Here is a 25,441-nt window from a genome sequence, read left to right as displayed (position 1 = left end):
TGCGGTTTTACCCCTGAGTGACGTCACATTTTCAATCACTATTAACCGAGGGCTTAAAGTGAAAGAGGGTGTACTTTCTTTTTCACGTATTTTAAGTGTGCTTTAAGTTGGAAACAGTTGTTTAGTACAGTTTGCAGTGCAGGAAGCAAAGAACATCCATCGTATATCCACCGCATGACAGAAACTCTGAGTGAGCGAGCAAGAGGTCAGAGGATGTTTCTGTCATCGATGCTCAGATGTGCAAAATACAAACAGCCATCATGGCATGGCAGAATCATGTCAGCAGCAGGAATGCAGTCTTGCGTGTTAGAAATGTTTAGTAACACTAAATCAAACAGAGAACTTTCAGCGTCTTTAAACTTTGCCTGAAGGACAATAATAAAAATTTAAACAGGAGGCACTTCCTCCTTTCACACATTAACCTCGTACACTGAGTGTGCTGCACTGACCTTTCTTTGGATTCACTTGGAAGCCTGTTTGTTATTCTAATTCTATTTTTTGACTCTTTTAATGACAATATCTGTCGTATCCTAAATGACTCAACAGCTTTTGCACAGATGTTCATGTTCCCCAGGGGATAGATCCTGATTTTAAAGTGAAAGTATTTTCCTAAAGTGTCACTGAGAGTTCACGTTTCTTTCCTCAAATGTGATTTCTTCTCTTGAATCAATGTCTGTGTGATTTTGGACATTTCTGTTCCCTGAAGGATGAATCCTGATGAATTTGCCTCAGGTGTTCATGTTCCTCTTGTCTTCCAGGGAAGCTCAGCTGCAAGTTGTAGACAAACACTGCGGTTCACCTCAGCTTCACTCAACATTAGGTCACATAAACACGGCTGGACGGCTTTAATCTTGTTATCTAAACTTGTTGGAGGAATTGTTCAGTGACACATGGACTGTATGGGTGGCAAACACCACCATATGTTTTGGTTTTATCCAGTAATGGCTGCTGGATTTGAAGATATCAGTAATTAGATTGGACCTACCTTTGACTTTTTTAAAGCATATACTTACTTGGGATATTTTCCTTTACATTTACCTAGTTCAGTAAATCACTGCCCTTATTTCCCATTTTCTAAACTGCAGAGATATGGGGGGGCAGAGTTTCAAATAATGAGGTCAGTGTGTGTAAGCCAAAAGCTCAAGCCTCACACTGCTTCATTTCAGATGTTTTTTCTACTCATGGATCTGGATGATGTCATAGGGAGAGAATAAAACTTCAAGGGGCGTTCATTTAAACACAGCCTATTTAAGACAGAATGTGAAGGGAACTGTGAAACATGCAAAACTGCTCAAGTGAAGCCCAAGAAACACAATCTAGAGTAGATCCGCTGTCAACTGCCGATTCAGGTTCAAGGTTCTTCATTATTTGTCACATGCATAGTTATACAAGTATAACACACAGTGAAATGTAGTCTGACACGCTCCTCGACATGTGCAAAAATTGGGGGGGGGGGGGGGGTGTAGAGGAAGAACATTATATATATATATATATATATATATATATATATATATATATATATATATATATATATATATATATGAATGAATGAATGAATGAATGCTTTATTGGCCATATGCAGGTTGCCCCACAGAGGAATAGGACCCCCCCCCCGACTTACACACACAACAACAAGACAACACAAGGGAATACAGTCGGAGATCGGCAGCGTTGGGAGAATAACACTGAAAAAATTACACAACATTGGGAAAAGTACAAGAGGAAAAAAAAGAGACCTCTTCACACGCTGGGCAACCTATGGGAGGACAGCATGAGAACAGGAAACAAAAAAAAACTCCTCTGCACAGAGAGCACATTAATGTCCACATCACAACATCAGAGCACATGACAAGCCACAGGGGATGGATAGGGGGGTGGGGGGTGATTCGAAGGAACACAGCAGTCGTCCTGCACCATGCTACCATTTCAGCGCGGCACGCAGACCCGCTGCCTTCCCCCGCAGGAACAAGCATCGAAGGCGTTTGGAAGGGAGGGGGATGAGTGCGTGCTTATCAGTGTAAGTGTATGTGTGTGCGTGTCCATAGTTCAGCTGAGACAGTGTCCTTCGCTGTATCAGGCTAAGTAAACAGTCCTCCAGCCGATCCAGGTGTCCTTCATGGGATGGGAAGAATAGTCATCACACAGTCGTTATCAGGGAGTTGTTTTGGTGGGCTCCAGCCTTGGGCCTGAGCAGCTGGCGCCGTGGTGTCCAAATGTAGAATATTGTTGATTTCTCCTTTATGCGAGCAGCGAATTTAGCACTCTGACACTGGGGCCTCGATTTCCCGTTGGAGCGCTGCGAGCCTCCCCATGATGGTATCAAGCTTCTGTTCCGTGGTGTTGTCATTCTTTTGGTTCTGAGACCTCACAACTGCAGTGAGCCGTTCTGCGATGTTATCCAACTTTCGCTCAAGGGTGTTATTGTGAGCAGGCCCCTCTCTGATGTATCCCATCATACGCTCAATGGTGTTAGTTTGAGTCTTCACGGCAGCTGTAAGCGTCTCCAAGGTGTTAACCATGCTGCGTTTGGTGTGGGAGGCCGCGCCTCGTCCCATCGCTTCAATTCCAGCGGTCAGCTTAGGGGGGGTTTGAACAGCTGGTTCCGCTCTCTTATTTCTCCGATAAGTCAGGGCCAAGCCAGCTCCGATCAGCAAGAACCCTGTTATCATGGTTCCGAATAGGTAAATATCCTCAGCGTCCTCGATAGACAGTCCCGCCAGGCACAAGATCCTCCAGGTTTGCCACCCATCCATCGTGTATATATATATATATATATATATACATATAGTATATACACTGGGTGAATGTGCAGTAGTAGCAGCAAGCAGGTGAATTCTGTACATTAATATGAATAGATATCTGACTATTTTACAGGATAGACAATATAAACATATTTAAAATTAAAGGAATTGAAATGTACATTGTGCCTTGGTTTAGAGTGTCTGGAAGAGAGTCCTGTCTCAGTCAATTATAGATGATGTGAGAGGGCGGGTGTGTGTGTTTAGGGCACGGATGGCTTGGGGATAGAAGCTCCCCTTGAGTCTCTCTGTCCTTGCCCGGAAGATGCGGAACCTTCTACCAGAATGCAGAAGTTGGAACAGTTTGTTGCCAGGATGGGACGGGTCCTTCAGTATCTGCGCTGCTCTAGTCCGGCATCTCCTGGTGTAGGTGTCCTGAAGCGGGGGGAGAGCAATCCTGCAGCAGCGTTCTGCTGTACGGATCACTCTCTGGAGAGCTTTTTGGTCCTTCACACAGCTGTTCCCAAACCACGATGTCATGTTCTGTATGAGGATGCTCTCCACAGCGCCTGTATAGAAAATCCTGAGGATCTTTGGAGAGACCCTGAACTTCTTCAGTTGTCGTAGGTGATACAGGCGCTGCCTAGCCTTTTTGGTCTGGACCTGAATGTGGGCAGCCCATGTCAGGTCTGAGGAGATGTGGACACCAAGATACTTGAAGGACTGCACCCTCTCCACTGGAGCTCCATTGATGATAATGGGCTTGTAGTCTCTGTGCTGACCCCTTCTGAAGTCCACCACCAGCTCCTTGGTCTTGCTGACGTTCTTCCATTTGGTTGTTCAGTTCAGTTCAGTTTTATTTATATAGCACCAACAGTTGCTGTTTGAGGCGTGGCTGCTCACAGCTGCAGGGCGTCCCCTCCTCTCTGTGGAGACTGACTTGGGCCTCCTGAGTGCTTGAATCAGCAGCTGCTATGTGATGGTTTCTGCTTTCTGACTTTTTAGCGCCATTTAGCACAGAAAGAAGAGCAGCAAAGAGCAGCTCTTCCAAGGCCAATTATCCCCGAGTTAGGAGTGCCGTAGAGACTGATAAGGAACATGTTGATTGTACAAAACACAGTAAAGCCAGAGCTAACAGTAGATATCGAATTTCTTCGACCATGAAAAAAGTGTTGGTGGATGAAATTGCCCGCACTGAAAACTGGCTCCACGCCGACCCTGATGAAGGAACAGTTGCCTAACCTAACAGAGGGTGTCAGTGATGTTCAGCTGATATAAAGTAAAAAGATAAATCACAGTATAAAAATGCAAAAATAAAAATGTGTGTTTTCGTGTGATCGCAACAGAGACAAAAGATGGAGGGAGTTTGATGAAGGAAAGCAATATGATGGCTGGAGGCAGCGCTAGTCCTGACGTGTGTGTGTGTGTGTGTGTGTGTGTGTGTGTGTGTGTGTGTGTGTGTGTGTGTGTGTGAGTGAGATGATGTGGATACACACCTTTCCCAGCCTTCTGTCATTCCCACTCCCAAGGCTCTCATTCATTCACAAAGATGTTTTTCATCATCCAATAAGCCGCCTGTATCCGGAAAAAATGCCTCATCGTGACTCGTCCCTGGATTCCATTTCAATTCCTCGCTGACTCACGACATCACTTCCTCCCCCGCTGTTTTCTTCAGGCAGGAACATGCAAGGTCAACACACAGAAAACAAAGAATGGTGGAGTGAAATTAAATGTTAAACTTTTAGCCTAATAAAGTGAAAGCAATGCACTGTAAAGTTTAGGAAAAATAAACCACTCTAAATAAAAAAAAATAACTAAAGCTGTTAAACAATGAAAATAAACATTTCTTCGTGTTAAAGAAATTTATATAATTATTGAAGAGCTAACAACTGAAAATAACTTAGACTGTGTCTGCCTGTACTTCCATGTGATACCAGTTTACAACTTTTAAACTTTAAAACTTTTGCGAGATCCCGAGTTTGTTTTGCGAGATCCCGAGTTTGTTTTGCGAGATCCCGAGTTTGTTTTGCGAGATCCTGAGTTTGTTTTGCGAGATCTCGCAAAAGTCCGTCTTAATTTTTTTTTCTCCCATGTCCCCTGCGGGGCTCCGTAGTTATCCACGTTAACTGAGTCTGCTGTCACTATACTGAAAGCACATTTCCAATTTTGCAACTAAACTTAATGTCCTCACCTGGAAATACTTAAAGTTTCCACACATATCACTAAAGGAAAGCTGAACTGATTGGAATATTTATTGACTTCACTGCGGTTTTCACTGCAAACTTTGCGAACCATCCATTAAGCCAAAATGGACCCTGGACAGCCGTAAACTTGGCGTAAACTTGACGTTCATAATAAACTGGGCTGGAGCCACAACACTGATGCTCTTTACAGGAAGGGTCAGAGTAGACTCTACCTGCTGAGGCGGCTGAGGTCATTTGGAGTCCAGGGAGTGCTTTTAAAGACCTTCTATGACTCTGTGGTGGTATCCGTCATTTTTTACAGTGTTGTATGTTGGAGCAGCAGTTTATCGACAGCTGAGAGGAAGAGGTTGGATAAACTCATTAAGAAGGCCAGCTCTGTTCTGGGATCCACCCTGGATCCAGTGCAGGTGGTGGGAAACAGAAGGACTCTGGCCAAAATAACTTCTCTGATGGACAGAGTCTCCCACCCTATGCATTTAAATGTTGCTGAGCTGCAGAGCTCCTTCAGTGACAGACTGCTGCATCCTCGGTGCATGAAGGAGCGTTTCCGCAGGTCCTTCCTCCCTGCAGCTGTCAGACTGTACAATCAGAACTGCTCCCAACAAACATAGATGTTTACATCAGTGCTGTAACAACTTCTACTGTTATAACTTGCATATTACTTTTCTCAGGTTATCTATGCACTAACTTATTGGAAGTTACATGTCTACTTTTTAATGCACAGGTACAATACACAACCTGCACTTTTCTAATTATTCTAAATATTCTTAACTATTTAAACATCTTTCAGTATCCTGCTCTGTTTGCACACTACAACCTGGGTTTGCCACTTATCTGTACTCTATTTTTAATAACTGTACGGTACTCTGCTTTGGTAACTATTGTCCATGATGTAAATATGTAAAAAAAATGTGTTCTGTTCTGTTTGTATATGTGTGTTTTTGCTGCTGATACAACCAAATTTCCCCCTGTGGGACAATTAAAGGATTATTCTATTCTATTCTATTCATTAACCCATTCAGATACTCAGATTAACCCTGGAAACATCATCTTTTCTACTCTTTTTCATATGTAGTCATGTTTTTCGTGTGTTAGTCAAAGGTTAGTCACAGTGGAGTATTTAGGAGGACTGACCTTGACGGGTGTTTTAGCTCTACGATAAGCCATGGGAATGGCCAGCTGCATGTGGGAGGTGAATAACATAATGTCTTTCGTTATGGTGGAAAGACATTATGTTATATTGGCGGAAGGTGGAAGTGATTACTTCACAGTTGGCTGACCATACCTGCACTAACATCTGTTCACCCATTTTCCTAAATATGAATCTTGCATAATGCATAATCTAAACTTTGTGCTGTTCACTTATGACTTATGTGTGAGGACAAGCCGTAAATTCCATCACAACATTTGTTTTTACCTAAATTTCTTTCTGCGTGTTTGTATTCGTGTGCTTTCAGGTTCTTGGCCGAGTGCTGCTCCTTCAACTAATAGATGAGCTGGTGCGCAGTTACCGTAGCAACGAAACATGGTCCTTGCGGTTGCTGAACAGCACACGCATCCACATCCTGCCGACGATGAACCCAGACGGCTTTGACGTAGCAGACAAGGACTGCTACAACAGCCAGGGCAGGTAACACAAACAGCTTTACCTCTGTTTTAAGTTCTGAGAGACCTGCGGCACACCCTGTGCTCATCAGCAGCTAGTAAAACATTAAGACGGCAAACAGACGTTTCCTGACTGGGAAGTGGAGACCAAAAACAGAACTAAAAGAGAGATTGAACACTGTTGATTGTGTTGCTCTCTGTGTGCAGTGTGTATTTTAGCAAAAACCCCTAATGATGAACTCAAAGGCATGAACTAACCTCTTAAGTGAAACAGTAGGAAGTGAAATTGTACAAGAGAACAAATGAGCCGTTGTTGAGGACTCAGAGCTTTATTTGCTGCATGCTCATGCAATATGCATGACTCCCTCCTGAGGGACATATCTGCTTCTGTAGCTGCTAAATGCTCTGCTGTGTTCACCTGCTCGTCTTTGATGTACCCTGCTGTTGGCTGCTCAGCAGGTCACGTACGGTGGCTTTTTAGAGCCTCGACAACTGAAAGCCGCTGCCTGCTGCGGGAAAAACATTGCTGCTGGCTAAAAGCATTGCTGGACAAAGTATACAGATCCTCTTCTGTAATTAAAGTACTGACAGCACGCTAAAAAGGGCTTAGATTAAGAAATATCACTGAAGTTAGAAAAAAAAAGTTTAATATTAAAAATTTTAGAATTTTACTAGACAGTAAAATTAATGCCACATAAACAAAAATAACTGCACCCAAAATCATGTCAGATATATTAAAATGGATTTCAGATTTTAAAAGGCACAGCTTGCACTTGTTTTTACTGCACAAAACAAAATGAATATGTAGGAAATATAATACTGTCCCCTGTAAAGTAAAGGCTGCCCAGCGACTGACCTGGCCTCTGGCCATCTTCTGTCACTGTGATTCTGGGAAGCTGTAACAGCGTATCTTGAAAGGCAGTCTGTTTTTATATGCACTTCCACAGCCGGGAGTCGTCTCATCCACAGACACATGGAGACATTCCAAGTCTGGTATCAACAGATCTGCAGTTGCAGTTTTCTTCCTCAATCAGCAGCGGAGCATTGAGTGCAGGAACACCACCTGTCACCACGATGTGCACTGTGTTTCAGGACATCCTGTTGTTTTCCTGCACCATCTCCAGTTGATTAGGTTTGTAGTCCAAACGAATAATGCCAGATTCCAAACTGAAATAGCCCGTGACTATGGTGACTTATGAGAGGCTGTCTTATTTCATATTTTTAGAGGCAAACCTACAAATTAATGCAGCATTTAATAACTATGAAGTAGTATTAAAAGTTTACATTCCTCAAATTTGTGAGGAACATGCTTAAGGGCAGTACTTGACTTAAACCACTTAGTTACAGCTGACTGGCTGTAAAGTTCCTTGGATTAGTGAGGCTACGCACCATCAGCAGCCCTCTTCACGGGATCCACTGTTAGCATAAACACGTTGATAACAAAACATGAACGCTGGAAAATATTTCTCACACTTTAACTTTTGCAAAGAATAATTTTGCATGTGTGTGCGTGTGTGTGTGTGTGTGTGTGTGTGTGTGTGTGTGTGTGTGTGTGTGTGTGTGTGAGTGAGTGAGAGAGATTAAATGCCAAGTTGACACACAGACATAATCTTGCAGTCACAGCTTGTTTGTTTTGTAAAGCCTAAGCTACATTGCTGCACCCAAAATACTTTGATTGGCAAGAGAAACACACACACACACTGTAGATCTATATCACACACATGCACACACAATTATACTCTGTAAGCATCTAATTATGATTGTTTCGTCGTCTTCGTATATTCTGTTTACAGTAGACTCATGTCTGCAGTAACTGCTTGTGGGAACAGTCTCATTATGTGGACTTGCCTCCCATATAGGTTTAGTCCGTGTGTGTGTGTGTGCGTGTGTGTGTGCGTGTGCGTGTGCGTGTGCGTGTGTGTGTGTGTGTGTGTGTGTGTGTGTGTGTGAGTGTGTGTGTGTGTGTGTGTGTGTGTGGTCTCTTTGGGGTCACTGCTTTCCAAACCTTATAAGGAAACATTTCACTTAAGCACATGAAAGTGAGTGAGATGACAAATGAGATGGTGAAGTCTTGTTTTAATATGCTGGCACTAATTCCTACAGAAAGGTGCCAGAAGATTTGGGTCGTCCCATTGGATGAATTACTTTTCTTCTAGAGTTCAGGTAGATGAGAGAAGAAGTTCTCTTTTGAGATTTCAAAGAAGAATTGGATCATTATTTGGACATAAGACACTCAGAGCAGGCCTTTTATGATAAAAGGTACATATTTCTACTCTTGGACTTCACTACAGCGGCTTTACATGATTGACAGATCAAAATAATCCTTATTTATCTCATACTGAGCCTCAGTGCAACTACTTCGCTCATCCACGGTCTGAAACTATAGTCAGTAAATAAATGATCGGCACGACCACAGTGACATCACCGACTGGTTTCAGACTCTTTGGCATTTTTGTTGCTTCCATGTTGGTTTTTGTGAGAAGTGACCATTTGGGGTTTTAGTGCTAACCTATCACTAATGCTAGCTAAACTAAACTGTGCAGATGCAATATCAACAATATAAACAAAGCAGCTAATATCTGCTAATTAGTGCTAAGTGACAAATTAGAGGCTCTATAATGTATTTGTACATTTGTCTTACTTTGGCAACAGTGGGAAGGAAAAACGTTTTTTTAACAGGAAGAAACCTCAAGCAGAAACAGGTTTAGAGAGGGGCCGCAAGCAGTTAGGTTTGAGAAAGACGGGCGAGAGTAACTAGTTATTGTCACAAACCTCAGTATAAATATGCGACATCATACAGAGCCAAAAGAAAAAAAAATGTATTATGCAAACCCCGACTTATCATGGTAAATGGCCTGTATTTGTATAGCGCTTTACTTAGTCCCTATGGACCCCAAAGTGCTTTACACGACATTCAGTCATTCACCCATTCACACACTGGTGATGGTGAAGCTACATTGTAGCCACAGCCACCCTGGGGCGCACTGACAGAGCTGCCAGACACTGGCGCCACCGGGCCCTCTGACCACCACCAGTAGGCAACGGGTGAAGTGTCTTGCCCAAGGACACAACAACCGAGACTGTCGGAGCCGGGCTCGAACCGGCAACCTTCCGATTACAAGACGAACGCCCAACTCTTGAGCCACGATCGCCCCGTCTAATATGAACTTCCACCATTGATATGACAGAAAATAAGGGACAGCACAATGACAAATTGTGATGTGAGAGAAATGTGATTCTAAATAAGTCAGTGCTCTGAGTTCCGTTAGAGTCCTGTGAGGTCATGCGATCGAGATCCCCTCGACGGCCCTCGCTCTGATCTGAAATATAACAAATCCCAGTAGAACACAGGATGTTTGTGAGTTTGGATTTCCTTTGTGTAGTGTTCAAATAAACTTGACAAAATCAGATCCTTCTGTAAATGTCTGAAAACAGCAGCAGAAGATGGCAGTGACAAGAACAGCCTGATCGCAATGAAAAAGATATTTGTGATCTCTTATCGTCAGTAATTAACAGGGAACTGATGGCAGCCTGTCTGTGCACAGAAATCATTTTGTGTCTCAGCAGCTGCTCTTTAAATAGAGACACTCTCATCCTGCACACTCAGAGTATCATGGAAACTATTTTTAACACGTGTGCCTTGCTCAAGGGAGCCTTAGCAGCACTAAATGACTTATAATTTACTGTAAGTTTTAAAAAGTTTTCAAAGTTTGTTTTTTAAATAGACAAGAAATATAAGAGGTAAACTATGATTAGCACTAAGAGGTGAAGTCACACCCCTCCTGATTTCACTGTAATTGCGCAGGCAAGGGGGGAAGTCCACCCAAGAAGGCTGTGTGCTCTGACCTGATACAGAAATGAAAACAGCATTTTCATGCGTGATGTGACCGTTTTTCTCCGTCAGGTACAACGGCAACGGCATTGATCTGAACAGGGACTTCCCGGATGCTTTCGCTGGTCTCCAAAGTCAGCAGCTCTTTGAGGAGAGAAGGGAAGCTGAGGTTGGTTTTGCTTTGGAACGAGACAGCGTTTTTAAGTTTCCTCTGTCATCAGGATGCTATCATGTGTTTCAGGTCCAAGCAGTGATTGGCTGGTTGAGGACGGAGAGTTTTGTTCTCTCTGCAAACCTTCATGGAGGCGCTGTGGTGGCCAGTTACCCCTATGACAACAGCAATGGCGGTAAGCGGCAGATCCAGCAGTCTGACTTTAGCTGGTCGTCCACAACAGTCCCACAGTCGTGTTTTTGTGGATCTTTGTAGAATGTTTTTGGAGCTTCTTATTTGCTTCATATCAGCATGTGAAATGGAAAGTGCAAAGCAGGAAATAGGCCCTCAGACCCACCAGACAAATATACAAGTACAGAGAATGTGTGATGAGTGCACCTCTACAGAAGAGCGTAGCTTTCTGTCATGTGCTAGATGTGGAATATTTATAATTTTCAAAGATAATAGAGCTGGAATAATAATAAGAAAAGATATTAATTTAACAGTTTGTTACCTCATGGCCACGGGCTCACGGTACTGACAAAAAGAAAGAAACTACAAATGCAGAGACGGGAGCGCTCAATCATTAGGGAAGGCTTAGACCAGAAGGTATATTCACAGGAATATTAAACACCAGTTTTCAGCATGAAATAAAATATTTGTTTGCCATTCTCCCTTTATCTGAAATAATAATAATAAAAATCTAATAAAACACCTGAGCTTTAAAAACCTGTTGGAGGAGTCAGTTGAGGTATTTTAGGCACTAGGATACTTTCAGGACTCGGATAAGCTGCAGAAAAAAAATGTGCGGCTCATAAAAAGCTCATTCTCTTGTTCTGAAAAAGAAAGAAAAGAGATTTTGAGTTTGAATAAATCTAGCTTCTCATAATCTCTTATTTGAACAGCTAAAACTCTTTAAGTCCTGTACTTCAGATGTTTATGTGGGAACACATAACGCTATGGCTTAAAGCCTGTTTGTTTTGTATTTGTATTGTTTGAATTTGTTGTTTTGACTTCAAAATGCAGAAAAGGAAGTGTGTTAATCGAGATAATCAGATTTATAACTGCTCAGTAGAACTATTCGATTAAAAACAGTCATTTAGTCAGAGTTACTGCCTTAACTTTACCAGCCTGCAAACTCACACACAGAAAAACTTGGGGAAAACTTCAGGAAAAGGCAACAGGAAGTGCTACTGGAAACAAAATAATTCTAAAGCTCAAATAATCACCACCAATCACAGGCTTTTGCTCTCATCATTTAAACAGGTAGTGAACTGGTGGGCGGGGCTAGCATCGCTCCTGATAATGACGTGTTTGTTCACTTGGCTAAGGAGTACTCCCACAATCACGCCTCCATGTACCGAGGTAACTTCTGTATGGACAGCAGGCCGTTCCTGGAGGGCATCACCAACGGATTCCAGTGGTATCGTCTGGAAGGTCAGTGAGTTTGGCTAAGCTTAGCTTACAGAGAGACTGGAAACAGGAAACGTTCATCTGGTTCTGTCAAATAGTTCATTTACTACTGAAGTGTTTAGAGAAGGATAGCAAAATGATCACACAGGGATTTGTGATACTATAGAGAACATACAGAAGATTAGCTTCTGATTAGCATTGTAGAAAAACCACTACAATAACCACTACTACCTTTGCTCCATGATTTATTTATATTGAAGTGCAGTCCTGTGAAAAATTAAGTGCATCCTCACTGCGCCAATAGGAATTATTACTGTAAGTAGCAGCCAGGTGCTGATAATCAAATCGACTTTATTACCTGATCATCTGCGAATAAGCACCAAAGAGCTAAAGTTTTTGCAGGTTGCAGGTCTGGAAAATTCAGGTTTGTGTTAATTCAGTACCACATTCTCCCCAGAAGTGGACGTCTGATCAGATTTACCCCATATTTTTGTATTTACTCTTTAATTCCTCTCAGAAGTAAAGAAGTTAAGACCGTGTAAAACCCACCCACGCCATCTCAGATCCTACAGGCCTCAGTTAGCATGATAAAGGTTAAAGTTTGGAAAGTATCATCTGAACAAGACACAAGACTGTAACAAAGTGGAAATGTTTATCCATGATGCACAAACCGAACACCTCATACCAGCTGTCAGCGCAGTGGTGGAAGAATGATGGTTTGGGCACCTTGCAGTCACTGACTCGACCATCAACTTTTCCCCAAATTGGATCAACAGGATAATTATCCAAAGAACAGCAGCAAATCTCCAATCAGAATGACAAAAAAATAATGATAATAATGATAATAATCAAAGTGCTGCAATGGTCCAGTCAAAGTCCAGACCTCAGCTTGACTCAGGTGCTGTGGTGGGGCCTTCAAAGACCTATGCACACATGAAGGCTGCAAATGAATGAACCTAAGCAACGCTGTAAAGAAGTGTGGACCAAAATGTATCTATAGTAATGACAGAGTCTGATAAAGTCATACAGAGAACCATTACTTCAAACTTTTGCCACAAAACAGCTTTACAAGCTGCTGAATCACAGAGTGCACTTGTTTTTTCACAGTGCAAAAAGTCATGACTGTACAAAGCTTTTACAGGTTCTCCAACTTCACTCTTTGACTTATCTTGAAAAGAAATAATAGCCAATTTCTTTAATTTTCTATTGCAGTTGTTTGATCAAACTGAAAACCTGAGCAAAGCAGCTTTTTTCCTGTTTTAATAAAGCAAGACATTCATTGCTTGTGTTGCTTGGAAAGTTGGGTGAATTTCAACTTTAAATGCTATCTTGGAATATTTTTACAGTGTAAGCTGTAAAAATATTCCAAGATAGTGGGAATGTGAGGTTTATTGTGAAAGTGGAGGACAAGCATCCCAGCAAAACTACAGGACAGGAAATACTCTTGCACTCATCACTTTAGCTTCCCTAAAATTTTCTAATACCTCAAAGGAGAAGAAAGTCCCTGGCATTAACATCTCTGAGTGACACATAAAGAATCACTTCTAAAATAAATCCTCTTAAATCTTGGATAAACTCATATATTGCCTCACATGAAACTTTTGGTAGACTGTTTTTGAGCTCTTAATCTGTGACAAACTTCATGCTTAATTTCAGCAGTAGAGAAACTTTTTTTTTTCTTTAATTGTCATGAATTTGAAACTCGTTACCAGAACCTTTGGAAACTACTGCAGGTTAAACAAGACCAAACAAATACGCCGAGTCACCATATAATAAAAGAAAAATCCCCTAGCTAAGCAGCTTTAAGACTAGGAACAACCCAGAATGCATCTCTCACAACTAAAAAAGAACTTCCTGCGATTTTTCAAACATAATCTTCATTGAAAAATAATCTCCTCATATTTGGAGAGAGTTTCTAACGACAGAAACTCGATGAGGAGCTGCTGAGCGCTCAGCGCCCGTGCAGCCCGCTCTGGTGTCATCCTGCAGAAACCTGATCGCAGTAACCTTATCACGTATGTGGGAACTGTGCACGGCTCGAGGGGTTCATTTGATGGTCACAATGGAGATTTGACTCTTGTTGTGCACATTCATTAGAAACCGACAGGGATCCTGTTTTACAGTCATGAAAACCTGGTTATTCAATCAGGACTACTCCAATAGACAGCTTATCTGAGGTTACTCAAAATTAAGACATAAAGATCAAATGCCTTTTAGAATCACATTTAAAAAGATTTTGAATTTCCTTAATCTTCTGACAGTTCATGGACCAAACGTATTAACTGATGTTTAAAATGGTCAGTGAAATATTTGTAAGAGTAACATCTGACCATCTGTGCTGCTGCAGCTTAGTCTCAGCATCAGTGTGGACCTGAATGTGTTTGAATGTGTGCATCAGGTGGGATGCAGGATTACAACTATGTGTGGGGGCAGTGTTTGGAGATCACTCTGGAACTGTCCTGCTGCAAGTATCCTCCAGCCAGAGAGCTTCCTGCTTTGTGGAACGACAATAAAAAGGCTCTGCTGGCCTACGTCCAGCAAGTCCACCTGGGTCAGTATGTCTCTGTCTTTGAGTCCACCTGTCTCTATTGAAGCAGTATCAGTACTTGATAATAACCCGGTATGTGGTGTTCAGGTGTCAAAGGTCAAGTGTTTGATGGTTCAGGCGAGCCAGTGGAGAACGCAGTGGTGGAGGTCAGAGGTCGCAGGAATATATGTCCATTCAGAACCAATCAACATGGGGAATACTACCGTCTGCTGCTACCTGGGAACTACACATTCACAGTAAGACTTTACAGCCCAGTGCAGCTTATTCTTCAACCTAAATAAACATTCACTGCCACATGATGTTTGTTTTGTGAGTTATGGTCATGTTAGAGTAAAAACTAAAAACACAATAAAGCAGGGTGTACTTAAGGTTGGGCATACATAAATAAAGCTGGGTATCATCTGCATAGCAATGAAAATGTATACTGTGTTTCTAATGATATTGCCAAGGAAGCATGCATAATGTATGTCCTGCTCTCCCATATCTTTTATTGTAGGTAACATATCCAGGTCACGAGGTTTTGACAAAGACTCTCAGTGTCCCGTATGGTCCGGATCAATACTCTGCCCTTAAACACGACTTCCTGTTACGACGCATAGCCCGAACGACTAGACGGACTGTGGGTAGCACTACCCAAACTGATGCCACCCCTACCTGTAACTACACTTTACAACAGAAGGCGGGCGGAGCCATGAACAGGCCCACGTGGAGCAGCCTGGCTATAGGGCTCAGCATGGCGGCAGTGCTGCGATCCCTGATCGACTGAAGTGAAATTGCCAGCCAGGTTCAGTTCCTATCGACATCAAACCAAACACGTACATCAAAACTGTGACACAATGTCAACTGCAGCCTTCTGAGGAGACACATGGAGCAGGAGTTTGACAATTCCTGCAAGCTTTGTTGCCCCAAACAAATCTGAGACCATGAAACCATGAGATGAAATTTAGTGGAGAATACTGTGATGGTCAGAGCTAAAGTGGAGCACCCAGGTTCATAAGCATAGAAGTTACATACTTCTGATATGGATAACAGGAAACATTTGCAAAAGACATTTTCACATGTAGCAGTAGAATGAGGACCAGACTAGAAGTTAAAAACTTATATGAGCCTTTATGTTATATGCTAGCACAAATTTTAACCAAAGACCCAAACAACCCAAATGGCTGCTTTGTTAAGATCACTAATGGGTGGTGCCTCAAGGCCCCTTATTATACATAGCTTTTCCTTACAAAGTGTACAATGGCATGAATCATCACTTAGCTATTCACGTGCATTATACGCACATAACTTGTCTGCTATTGTACGCAAAGGGAAAATGTGTATTCCATGATTGGCTGGCAAGCAGTTTCTGCATGTTGCTGGCAGTCACATTGGTTCCAAAAAGAGGGCTGTATAAAAAAAACTCTCCTTGATATTGCTTTGATTTGTATTTGACATGGTCACCTGTATTTTTCATGGAGGACACCAAATGGTCTGCAAACATTCAGCAACTACCAAGTGTGTGTCACATTGTTAACAGTTTGCTCACAGAGTAGTTGGCAATTGTTTGCAGACAAATTGTCATCTTTCACGCAAGCTATGGAAGACCAATGCAATTGTAAGGAGGTTTTTGGTGCAGCAGCATAAACCTCTTTACACAGGCCTTATTCACTCAACCCTAAAAACACCACATATCAAAAATGTCACACAAAACTTGAATATGGGTGCTAAGCTATGTTTCAAAGTGCTGACTGTTATTTGTGTTTTCCTTTTCAGTGCTTTTGTAGATATCTTGAAGTACTGTTCAAGGCATATCAGATTGACTACAGCTTTCAGGTATATGGAAATTTAATATATGAAAAATCCCAAAATAACAATTTCATGGCTAACTGGCACTTTAACCACCATGCCATTAGTAACATCTCTGTTTGCACCACTGTTACAACCCTAAAAGCTAATAGCTAACTGTCTAGCCAGAAGTGAATGCGCCCCTCAGATAGCTGACTTAGCTTGGTCATTAAAAACACAATCATTTCACATTTAATATAAAAAATAACTAGACCTTTTGGAACAGTTTATGGTTCATCTTGGAAGATTCTAAAATGCAGCTAACAAGGCACAATAGTTTCTTCAGTTTTATACTTTCGGTTGCCTTACTTTGAGTAATGCAGCTGAGCTTTCAGTTCATATGTTGTTGTTCATATCAAAGCAAGCACTTGCACAGATTTACACAGTTTTCACACCTCAAGGATGTTTTAAACGAGTAATAAATATCTGTAAGTATCTTTTTTATTGCCTTAATAATAATTGAGAAAATAGTAAAAAAAAATCTTATGAAGGCTAATTGTTCAGTGAGATGGGATTAAAGAGAAATGGGTGTTTTTATTAAGATTTTGAAAAGAAGACAGAGTAGCAAAAAATATTTCCTGCACTTCAACAGGAATAAACAGCTTTTAAATGTAGATTTATTCAAATGGCAGCTTTCTGGGGTTTTTTTTTTTAACAATTAACATTTACACAGCAGAACAAAGTAGGAGGATTCAACCTCTCTGGTAAGATGTGATTTTTATTTTGTATGTGACTGTAATTTTATATACGAGGAGGTGCAGGGGCACTTTAAAATTAGCACTTGCAGGGACTAAATGCTGTTTTTAGAAAGGGGGCAGTGTTCAGGACATGGCAGTGTGGAAATGATGATTTTGTGTGCTGAAGTGTTTCCAGTGACGCTGCGCATTACTCAGATGGTCAGGCTGTTTTCATTTTTTTCTGCTTATTCCATTCATTGTTACCAAAGCAAAATTAAGATGTCACAAGATGATTTATAATATATGTAAAACAATTCAAATTCAATTCTATTAGTTTTATGCTTATTCCACTGGCCTCTTTATTTCTTTTATTTATCGTGTATTATTTAATTAATTTATTTGTTTTAATATTAGATTAAGAGATTAGATGAAGAGTTAGGTGGACGAAGTACAAAGTATAACCTGAAGTGCAAACAATTCAAAAGCACCACCTGGTGGAGCCAATGCGCAGCAAATCTGTCAACTTCAAATTCTCTTACTGTGTCAGTTATGATGAGGTTTATTTTACATAAAGACATAAAGACTTATAATAGTTGTCCTCTTTGAAAACCAACAGGAGGTTAGTGATGCTGATTTGGCTGCTCAGTGACACAGTTGGCGATTATATTTGCAGCACTGCTTCCATAAAGCTGTCCTTCTCCGACTCATAACACACAGTAAGCAAAAATGAAGAAATCCTCTAGCAAATGAAAGAAAAAACGATACTCCTTATAAATGCAGAATTTGCCTTAAAATAATCCACATTTTAGATTTTCTTCTGGATCAGAGTAAACCCGAGATACTTGTGCTCACAGCCATGACAGCACTGCAAACAGGAAGTGTTAAAAGCTAATTTGGCACATTTTTGATGGCCCAAATTTCAAAAAATACAGCATAACATGGCTCAGACTTTAGCCCAAACATTACACTTCCTGTTTGTATCCCTAAAGCAACCAAATTATGTTGCTTTCTAATATAAATATTAGAAGGTTGGGACCCAGAGTTCTATCTAAAACCCCAGGATTTAAACCTGAACCATCAGCCTCAGCACATACAGTATCTGTACACCGTTTAAATTTATATATTTATATACAGTCTGTGACACAACAAAGACTGTAAATCGATTTAAACTCCACACAGAGCAGCTCCGAGTCCTTGTACCCACCCTCAGGACACAAACTCAGCATCCTTCTGCAAGTTTTTTTCCCCCAGATTTAAACATTATTCCTGCCAAATGTCTTCTTTTTTCTCACTTTTGTACTGTTTTATATTAAACATGCTTTATAACAGTCCTCTGTGCCATGTTGGGAGTGTTGTGACTGCAGGCTTCGGTCACTTTTTTTTTTCTTCTGTTTCAATAAAATTAAAAAGTAAATTCTGTCTCAAAGCCGACCTGAAGCAAACTTGTTCAAACTTGTTCTTGATGGAAATGGTTTTTACGTCATCTGCTAGTTTTATTCTTATCATCTTCGTTCTCTTGTGTGGCTTTTTTTTTTAATCTGTATGGAAGCCAGGAAGTGGATAATAAATAAACTTAAATAAATATTTTAATGATTTTATGAAAACTGTAAGACTGAAATATAAAACATTTGAGATTATTAAAGTTTTTTTAACACAGAAGTAGGGGTGGGCGATATAAGCGATATGCGATAGAAACGATATAAATTTGGCCAACGATAGAGATTTTGACTCTATCGCGATAGCGCATGTTGATGATGTCATCAAGCTGCGCCTGTTTTGGTCGAAAGCATTGCAGCGGCTAAAACCATTATCATCTGCAAATTATGCCGGGCGACAGTCATAGCAAAGAGATGAAGCACTTTTGAAATATGAGGAAAGCCAAAACCTGCTCTTCCTCCACTTCCGTAACATTGATTCATTAATGTTGAATTCTCTCGCAGCTGTTCTATTTCCATGTCGTTGTAGTATATTAATAACTAACCTCGTATTGTGGATGAATAATCTTAGTTGTTCTCCTGACTGAAGTTTGCCCCGTGTATAGAATCCCTCACGTTAACTTTTATCGAGTGGAAAAAAAGTTTCCAGCTTCACTGTGCCAATGTTATGCTAACATAGCTGTGTCGCTAGCAATCACGTAGCACAACATTATATACCAGGTAGTCCAACTTCAGTAAACCTACAAACGCCACTGCTGTTTAGTTTTCTGTCTTCATTTATGTTGAAAGTGGTAGCAGAGCTGTACGTTTTAATTAGTTTCAAAAATCTCTTTCAGAACATGGTATGAAATGTTTAGGTGTAAATTAGCGAGCTAACTTCCTGTTAAATTTAAAAAATTCTGTTTTCATGGATGTAAAACTTAATTGTTACACCTGATAAAGCAATGATTTAATTAAAGATGAAAGAATTTAGACCGTTTTTAACTCTCAGTGTTCGTTTGACTTTGGGACCTGAAGTAGACGGAGTTTTGGACCCAGATTACTCCGCGAAGCTCCTCACTACAGCAGCCGTAATGCTCTGACAATCCATCAAGCAGTGCGGCTTACCAAAGTTGTACTAAAACATTTTTTAACAGATTTCTGCACGCCAAAATCAGTTCGAGATCAGTAAGCACAACCAGAAGTCATACATAAGGCACACTCTCAATTTTTGAGGAAATTAAAGGATTTTAAGTGTGCCTTATAGTGTGGAAAATACGTTATACAGAAGAAAAGAATATATCGTGATATATATCGTTACCGCACGTGCTGCAAATTATATCGCGATATGAATTTTAGGCATAGCTGGACTGGCCATCGGGCATACCCGGTGGGCCTCTGGCGATTTTTTGTTTTTATGGGCTGATCGATTTTTTTTTTTTTTTTTTTTTTTGGAAGGGTATAAATAATGAAAGGTGTTGGATTGGCCAATTGCTCATGATCGACTCTGGGCTGGACCAATTACAGCCGAGGAGGTCGGATGCACCCTCCCCCTTGTTTAGCAATCTTATAGACGAACTAAAGAAAATGGAGAACAAAAAAAGGAAAGGAGGTGCAGAAAAAATTAGGGCCAAAAAGAAACAAGCCCTTCAGGCAGACGCTGCCAAATGTGTAAAAATAACTGAAGTGTTTGGTGGTAGCTATGGCATAGCTTCCACAGATTTAGCAACATCAGCAAGTGGTGGACCAGCAGGTGGATAAGGGAAAGGGGAGGCAAGAGGAGGAGAGACCCGAGGCGGCCGCCGGTCATAGTGGCAGAGGAACTGAACTTCAGGTAAGAAGTTATGACCTGCTGTCAGATATAAACCAAGTTTAGTTGTAGTTTGTTTTCGTTGTGCTGACTTTTTACAGTCACTTAGAATAACTGGTACTGCATACTAGCTAGCATGACGATGTTTATATACTGCTGGGCGGGTGCTATGAAGTTACTGATAGTAAATTTTATTTTATGCTTAAGGTTAGTTTCTCAAACTCCTCAAAATCTTAACTAATTGTGCCAATCCTTACATGTTGCACCAGGCTGATTTATCATCAAAAGTGGAGAAGTCTGTGACAGAGGAGACAGAAGAGCAGCAGAGAGAGATGGAGCAAGAGAGAGAAATAAAAGAGCAGGAGAGAGAGATGGAGATGGAGAGATGACTTTATGTCATCCATGAGGGATGCATTTGACATATGTTTCACATATTATAGCCCAACAAGTTACTTATAGCAATTTAAATGCAAGCAATCAGTTTTTGGCAAATACCGGAAATCACTTTTTGGCAGACAATCACTTTTTGGCACAACACCGGCTTTTTTTTGTGTTTCTTTTTATTGCTGTGTAACCGAGTTCAATTGAAAGCCTGCATGCGCTAGTACCTCTTGCCACAAGTTCCCAGAATCCTTTGCGGTTTTACCCCTGAATGGCGTCACATTTTTGGTGGGCCGGTCTCTTGTCAAAATGCCCGGGCCGATTATTTGTCCCAGTCCAGCCCTGATTTTAGGCCATATCGCCCAGCCCTACACAGAAGGTTAATATATTTTAAATCACGTTGCCCTCATTACAAAATTAAAAGATATAATTATTATTATTATTGTATAGTTAGAAGAGGTAATACTTTGATGTAAATTGCCTAATAAAATAAAAATAAAATTACATAATTTTAGAATTATATTTTACTTAACTGCATGATAATTTAACTTAGTTAAGAAAAGTTTAACTATGTGGTTACAATTTTAAAATGTATTTAAATATTTCAGACATTTCAGGTCCATTTCTTCATTTTTGGTTCAAAAAATGTTCAGTTTAATCCACTCAACAAAAGTCTTCTTTTAATCTGCTTTAATTAAAACTACAGGGTGGGCGTGGGCAGGTGAGGAGCAATATGGCGTCTCTGGCACAGGTGAGTTTAGCCGTCTATATTTGAACACAGTTTACTGAAACATAAAAAAAAGAAAACATTAAACTTGGTGAACACACTGGTTTATCTGACCTATATTTTAGGTTGAAAGATGAAACGAACATTCAGGAGTAACTTCTCCTGCTCTGCTGCTACTTCTTTGAAACTAAAATATGCTGAATTAGCCAAAATTAGCCTGCAGTGTATCCGCCCATGCATAGACAGCTGTCTGTGGACCCCAGCAGCAGAAAACTTAGAAATGTGATGATTTCCAAGCAACTTCTGAAGCCTCTTGTTTTATGATTTATGTTTTTGTCTGTGATGATATTTGTGGAGACGGGACCTCTGTTCACTCAGATCTTCTTTCACATTAAGTGAAATTTCTTTGTGTTGAATTTGTATCGCTTTAAGCTGCTGAAGAACTGTGCTGACGGGCTGCCTGCTGGCTACGACTGCCAAAATCATCGATGACTAATTTCATAGCTGACACGAGGTATCTAAACTTTAGTAAGGAATGTGTGTACTTTTGACACCTCTGGTTAGCATTTAGTGATCAATTTCAAGCATATTTGTTTTTTGCTTGTTATTGAACAAATTCACTTCACTACTTTTCACTATCTGTAACATCAATGCACATTGTTCCATTTACTGCATATTGCACTTTATTCATGTCTCTCATTCCACCTGCATCAACATTGTAAAGTTTGTCACAAAGAGATTTATATATTTATAAATACTAATATTTTCCATTCCATTCTGTTCTGCTTTTTTATTGCCCAGATTTTAGTAAGCCTTTGTTAAATTGTCTGTTATATGTCAATAGATACATATGTCACAAATAAAAGTGTCTTGTAAATTATGTTTTTGTAAAGAATTTTCTCCCAAAATCTCTTACATGCTAACTGTAACGTGTTATTTCTGCTAAAACCTGAACTTAAATGTGTATATGGTGTTTATCTGTTTTTCTCTCTGTTTTAGATGCACATATCAATTTGGAATTCTGCCTCCAAGCCAGAATTGCAGGAATGCACAACATGTTTTTCACTGCCCTCTCTGCCCACTGTCAGCCCTACTGTCAGGGAAAAGATTAAGGAGCATATAAGTGGACACATTAAAAAATGCTTTGCCTTTCAAAGGTATGTTGGTATTAAATATACCTCATAGTTAAAGTTATAAATATAAATATAAATTTTCCTGTTCACCACATTTCTTGACTGCTCTTGTGATCCACACCATTTTGCTTTCATTATGAGGATGGCTTGGATGTTTTTGTTAATATGTACAAACTGATTGTGAGATAAACTGATTGCATTCTGTACAACTACATTTAAATTATATGTCGTTTTTTTTCTTCTTTTTTCTCTCTTACAGACAAAATGATATGCCAGTTCACTTTCACTGCCCTGTCTGTAACATGACGGTCATACAGCATGAGGCATTTATTGTCATGTCAGCATTCAGGCCTGCTCCCCACTGAACTCTCCGTGGAGCCCCATCTCCCTCTCGTTGTCTTGTCTCCAGCATCTAAACCATTTTCTGAATCTTCGGTAGAGCATTCATGTGTTCTACCCTCTGTGCTAAATGGAACTGTGGCTTGTGGAAAGTCCATGAAAATGAAATGCCCTCACTGTGGTCTTAGTCTTCTTTAAAAAAAAGAATTCAAGGCTCACACGATGAGGAGACATTCAAACAGATCAATACAGTAGATGTTTGCCTGGCCTGTCATCTGCAGTGTTTTTGTGTAGAGGGACATCTTCCTCTTTGTTTTTCAGTTTGCAGAGGTCATGGAGCTCTTTTTAAAAGCATGAGCTGACGACCAGGGAATACAGGTCAATGCGATGTTTGACGTTTAACAGACAGATGAAGGCACTGGCTGTTTGTTTGTGTTTTTTATGTGTTGGTGGGGTTTTTTTTCTAGTGTACAGAATTCCAATTAAACTTATTATAAAATGTTGTTCACTTGTTTCCATTTCCATACTTATAGTAAAAAATTTAGTGTAAATGTAACAGCATTGTTTATAATTGTAACTTCAAAATAAAAAGCTTACAGTTGCTATTAACATTAATGTATTACCCTGTAATCAGTAATATTTTATACATTTTACACATTAACCCTCTGGGCTCTATCCTGGCCATTTGTGGCCACTTCTTCTTCTTTTTTTCTTTTCTTTTTTTTTTTTTTTTACCATTTTTGCTGTGTTGATGCAAATGGAATGAAAGGGTCTAGATTGTTTTCAGCTTTTGGCTACTTGAAAAGCATTATGACATTTTTTAATTCCTTGTTATTGACAGTGCTAAATCATGCAATTTAGGTATAATTGCTTTTATTCTAAACTCAACACATAAAAATTATGCTTGTTGTTTTGGGGTTTTGTTTTTTTTTTTTACCAAATGACATCATTTGCCCATTTTTAGCCAAACAACCAATTTCACGTAATATTCTTAGTTTCAAATAGGGTCGTTTGATGGCTTACTACACTGTAGTGGACCAAAAGGAGGACACAGGTTTGATCTTAAGGATCTAATAGTTGCGTGTGTTTGTGCATGACATTGCAACGCAAATATGTATTTGCAAGATAGACTGGAATAAATTATGACGCATCAAATATTACACAGGCTGCAGTCAATTTCTGTTGATACGGGCTATTGAGCTTTGGGTTTCCCAGTCAAATTTATCTTTGAAGCACATGCTAAAAACACTTTTACTCAGGTACTTTTCATAACAAGACACCATAGCCAAAATATTAACTCTCAAAAAAATTCAAAGCAGCAGCACATTCAGCAACAAACACTGTTAGAAAATGTGTCCTGGAGTTTATACAGGTGCAGAAAGTGCTACTGCTGTAAGTAAGCCTAACAGCTTCCAGATCACTTTTTTTCTGTAAAGATGGCAAGAAGGGCATTAATGCTCATTTCTACAATCTCCCAAATCTTGGAATACAATGCCTTTGTCCCATGAAAACCACTTCACAGTAGTAGGAGTTCACTAAAACCTACAAATGAAGAGTGATCCTGGAAGAAATAGGGTGCACGCTAGTGACCTCAACAATTGTAAGACAGCCTTGTCCCCAATGCTCATATGAAAAAATAAATAAATAAATAGGAAGATTTATGAAACCATTAGGACTTCACTTTTTTTATCTGAAAGGTTACTGGTAATACATAATAATAATAATAATAATAATAATAATAATAATAATAATAATACATTTTATTTGAGGGCGCCTTTCAGAAACCCAATGTCACCTTACAAAAAACAAAATTAATAAAAGGAACAGTAGTCATAAAATACATAAAATAAGTTAAAATTACAAAACAGAGCGTGAAAACAGATAAAATCAGCATTAAAGCGCTCAGCCTTACAGACAGCGCTCAGCTGCAGCTGCACATTATTTTAAACAAAATCCAAAAAGATGCATTATAAAATAAATTTGCTCTCTGAACAGCTGTTATGAAGAGAACTGTCCACAGAGGTTAAAACAGTTTGTTTATTCTGCTGTAGCCCTCAAGTGGTCATTATAGGAACTGCAGCTTTGGCTTCATTTTGCAGGTCTGAAGGTTGTTTGTTTCAGACCTGCAGAGAAAGAGTGTTTTCATCAGTGAACATACAATAGAGCTTGTAATTCCAAATTATTCACCCTTAAGACATCCTTCCTTCCTTTAATTTTTAATTGTTCTGACCTGTTTCTCTGGTTCACTCTAATGCAGCCGCTGAAGGAGCGTGTCATCCTTGTTTTATTATAGTAGCAAAATCTTATCATCAAATCTTCCAAACTCGGCACGCTGAAACTTTTTGGTGAAGATGAAAAACTCTCAGCACGAGTCCAGAAGTCATTTTCCACTTCCTGCTGGAGACGGCGGGAACAATAAATTATTTCCTGAAAGTCACTTTGCTGTCGCCTGTAATTGAGGTGAGAGCAGCAATGAGGCTGGATGTGAGGTTAGAGTGTGGGTGGCATGACTCATTGTAGGTTTAAGCACAGAAGGAGCAGTGAGGAAGGAGGCTGGAGGCCAAGAACAATAATAAAAGTACTTCCGAACAGACTGCTTTCTTCTCGACAACAGCTGACGTCAAGAGCCAGACACCACAGA

The 25,441-nt window shown here is 40.1% G+C and overlaps 1 protein-coding gene across 1 annotated transcript in view; it reads left to right on the top strand.

The window, feature by feature from the left end:
- Positions 1-19,410, top strand: part of cpm (carboxypeptidase M) — a 30,399-nt gene extending 10,989 nt beyond the window's left edge. Inside the window, exons 4-10 of the mRNA XM_026147489.2 lie at positions 6,400-6,572; positions 10,452-10,548; positions 10,621-10,726; positions 11,797-11,967; positions 14,342-14,494; positions 14,579-14,727; positions 14,988-19,410. Of these exons, the coding sequence (XP_026003274.1) occupies positions 6,400-6,572; positions 10,452-10,548; positions 10,621-10,726; positions 11,797-11,967; positions 14,342-14,494; positions 14,579-14,727; positions 14,988-15,257 (1,119 nt within the window). The 3' untranslated portion in view covers positions 15,258-19,410. The remainder of the gene's footprint in view (positions 1-6,399; positions 6,573-10,451; positions 10,549-10,620; positions 10,727-11,796; positions 11,968-14,341; positions 14,495-14,578; positions 14,728-14,987) is intronic.
- Positions 19,411-25,441: the final 6,031 nt, after the last annotated feature.

Source organism: Astatotilapia calliptera, chromosome 17 (assembly GCF_964374335.1).
Source record: "Astatotilapia calliptera chromosome 17, fAstCal68.1, whole genome shotgun sequence".
Lineage (NCBI taxonomy): Eukaryota > Metazoa > Chordata > Actinopteri > Cichliformes > Cichlidae > Astatotilapia > Astatotilapia calliptera.
This window is presented reverse-complemented; position numbering and strand designations above follow the sequence as displayed.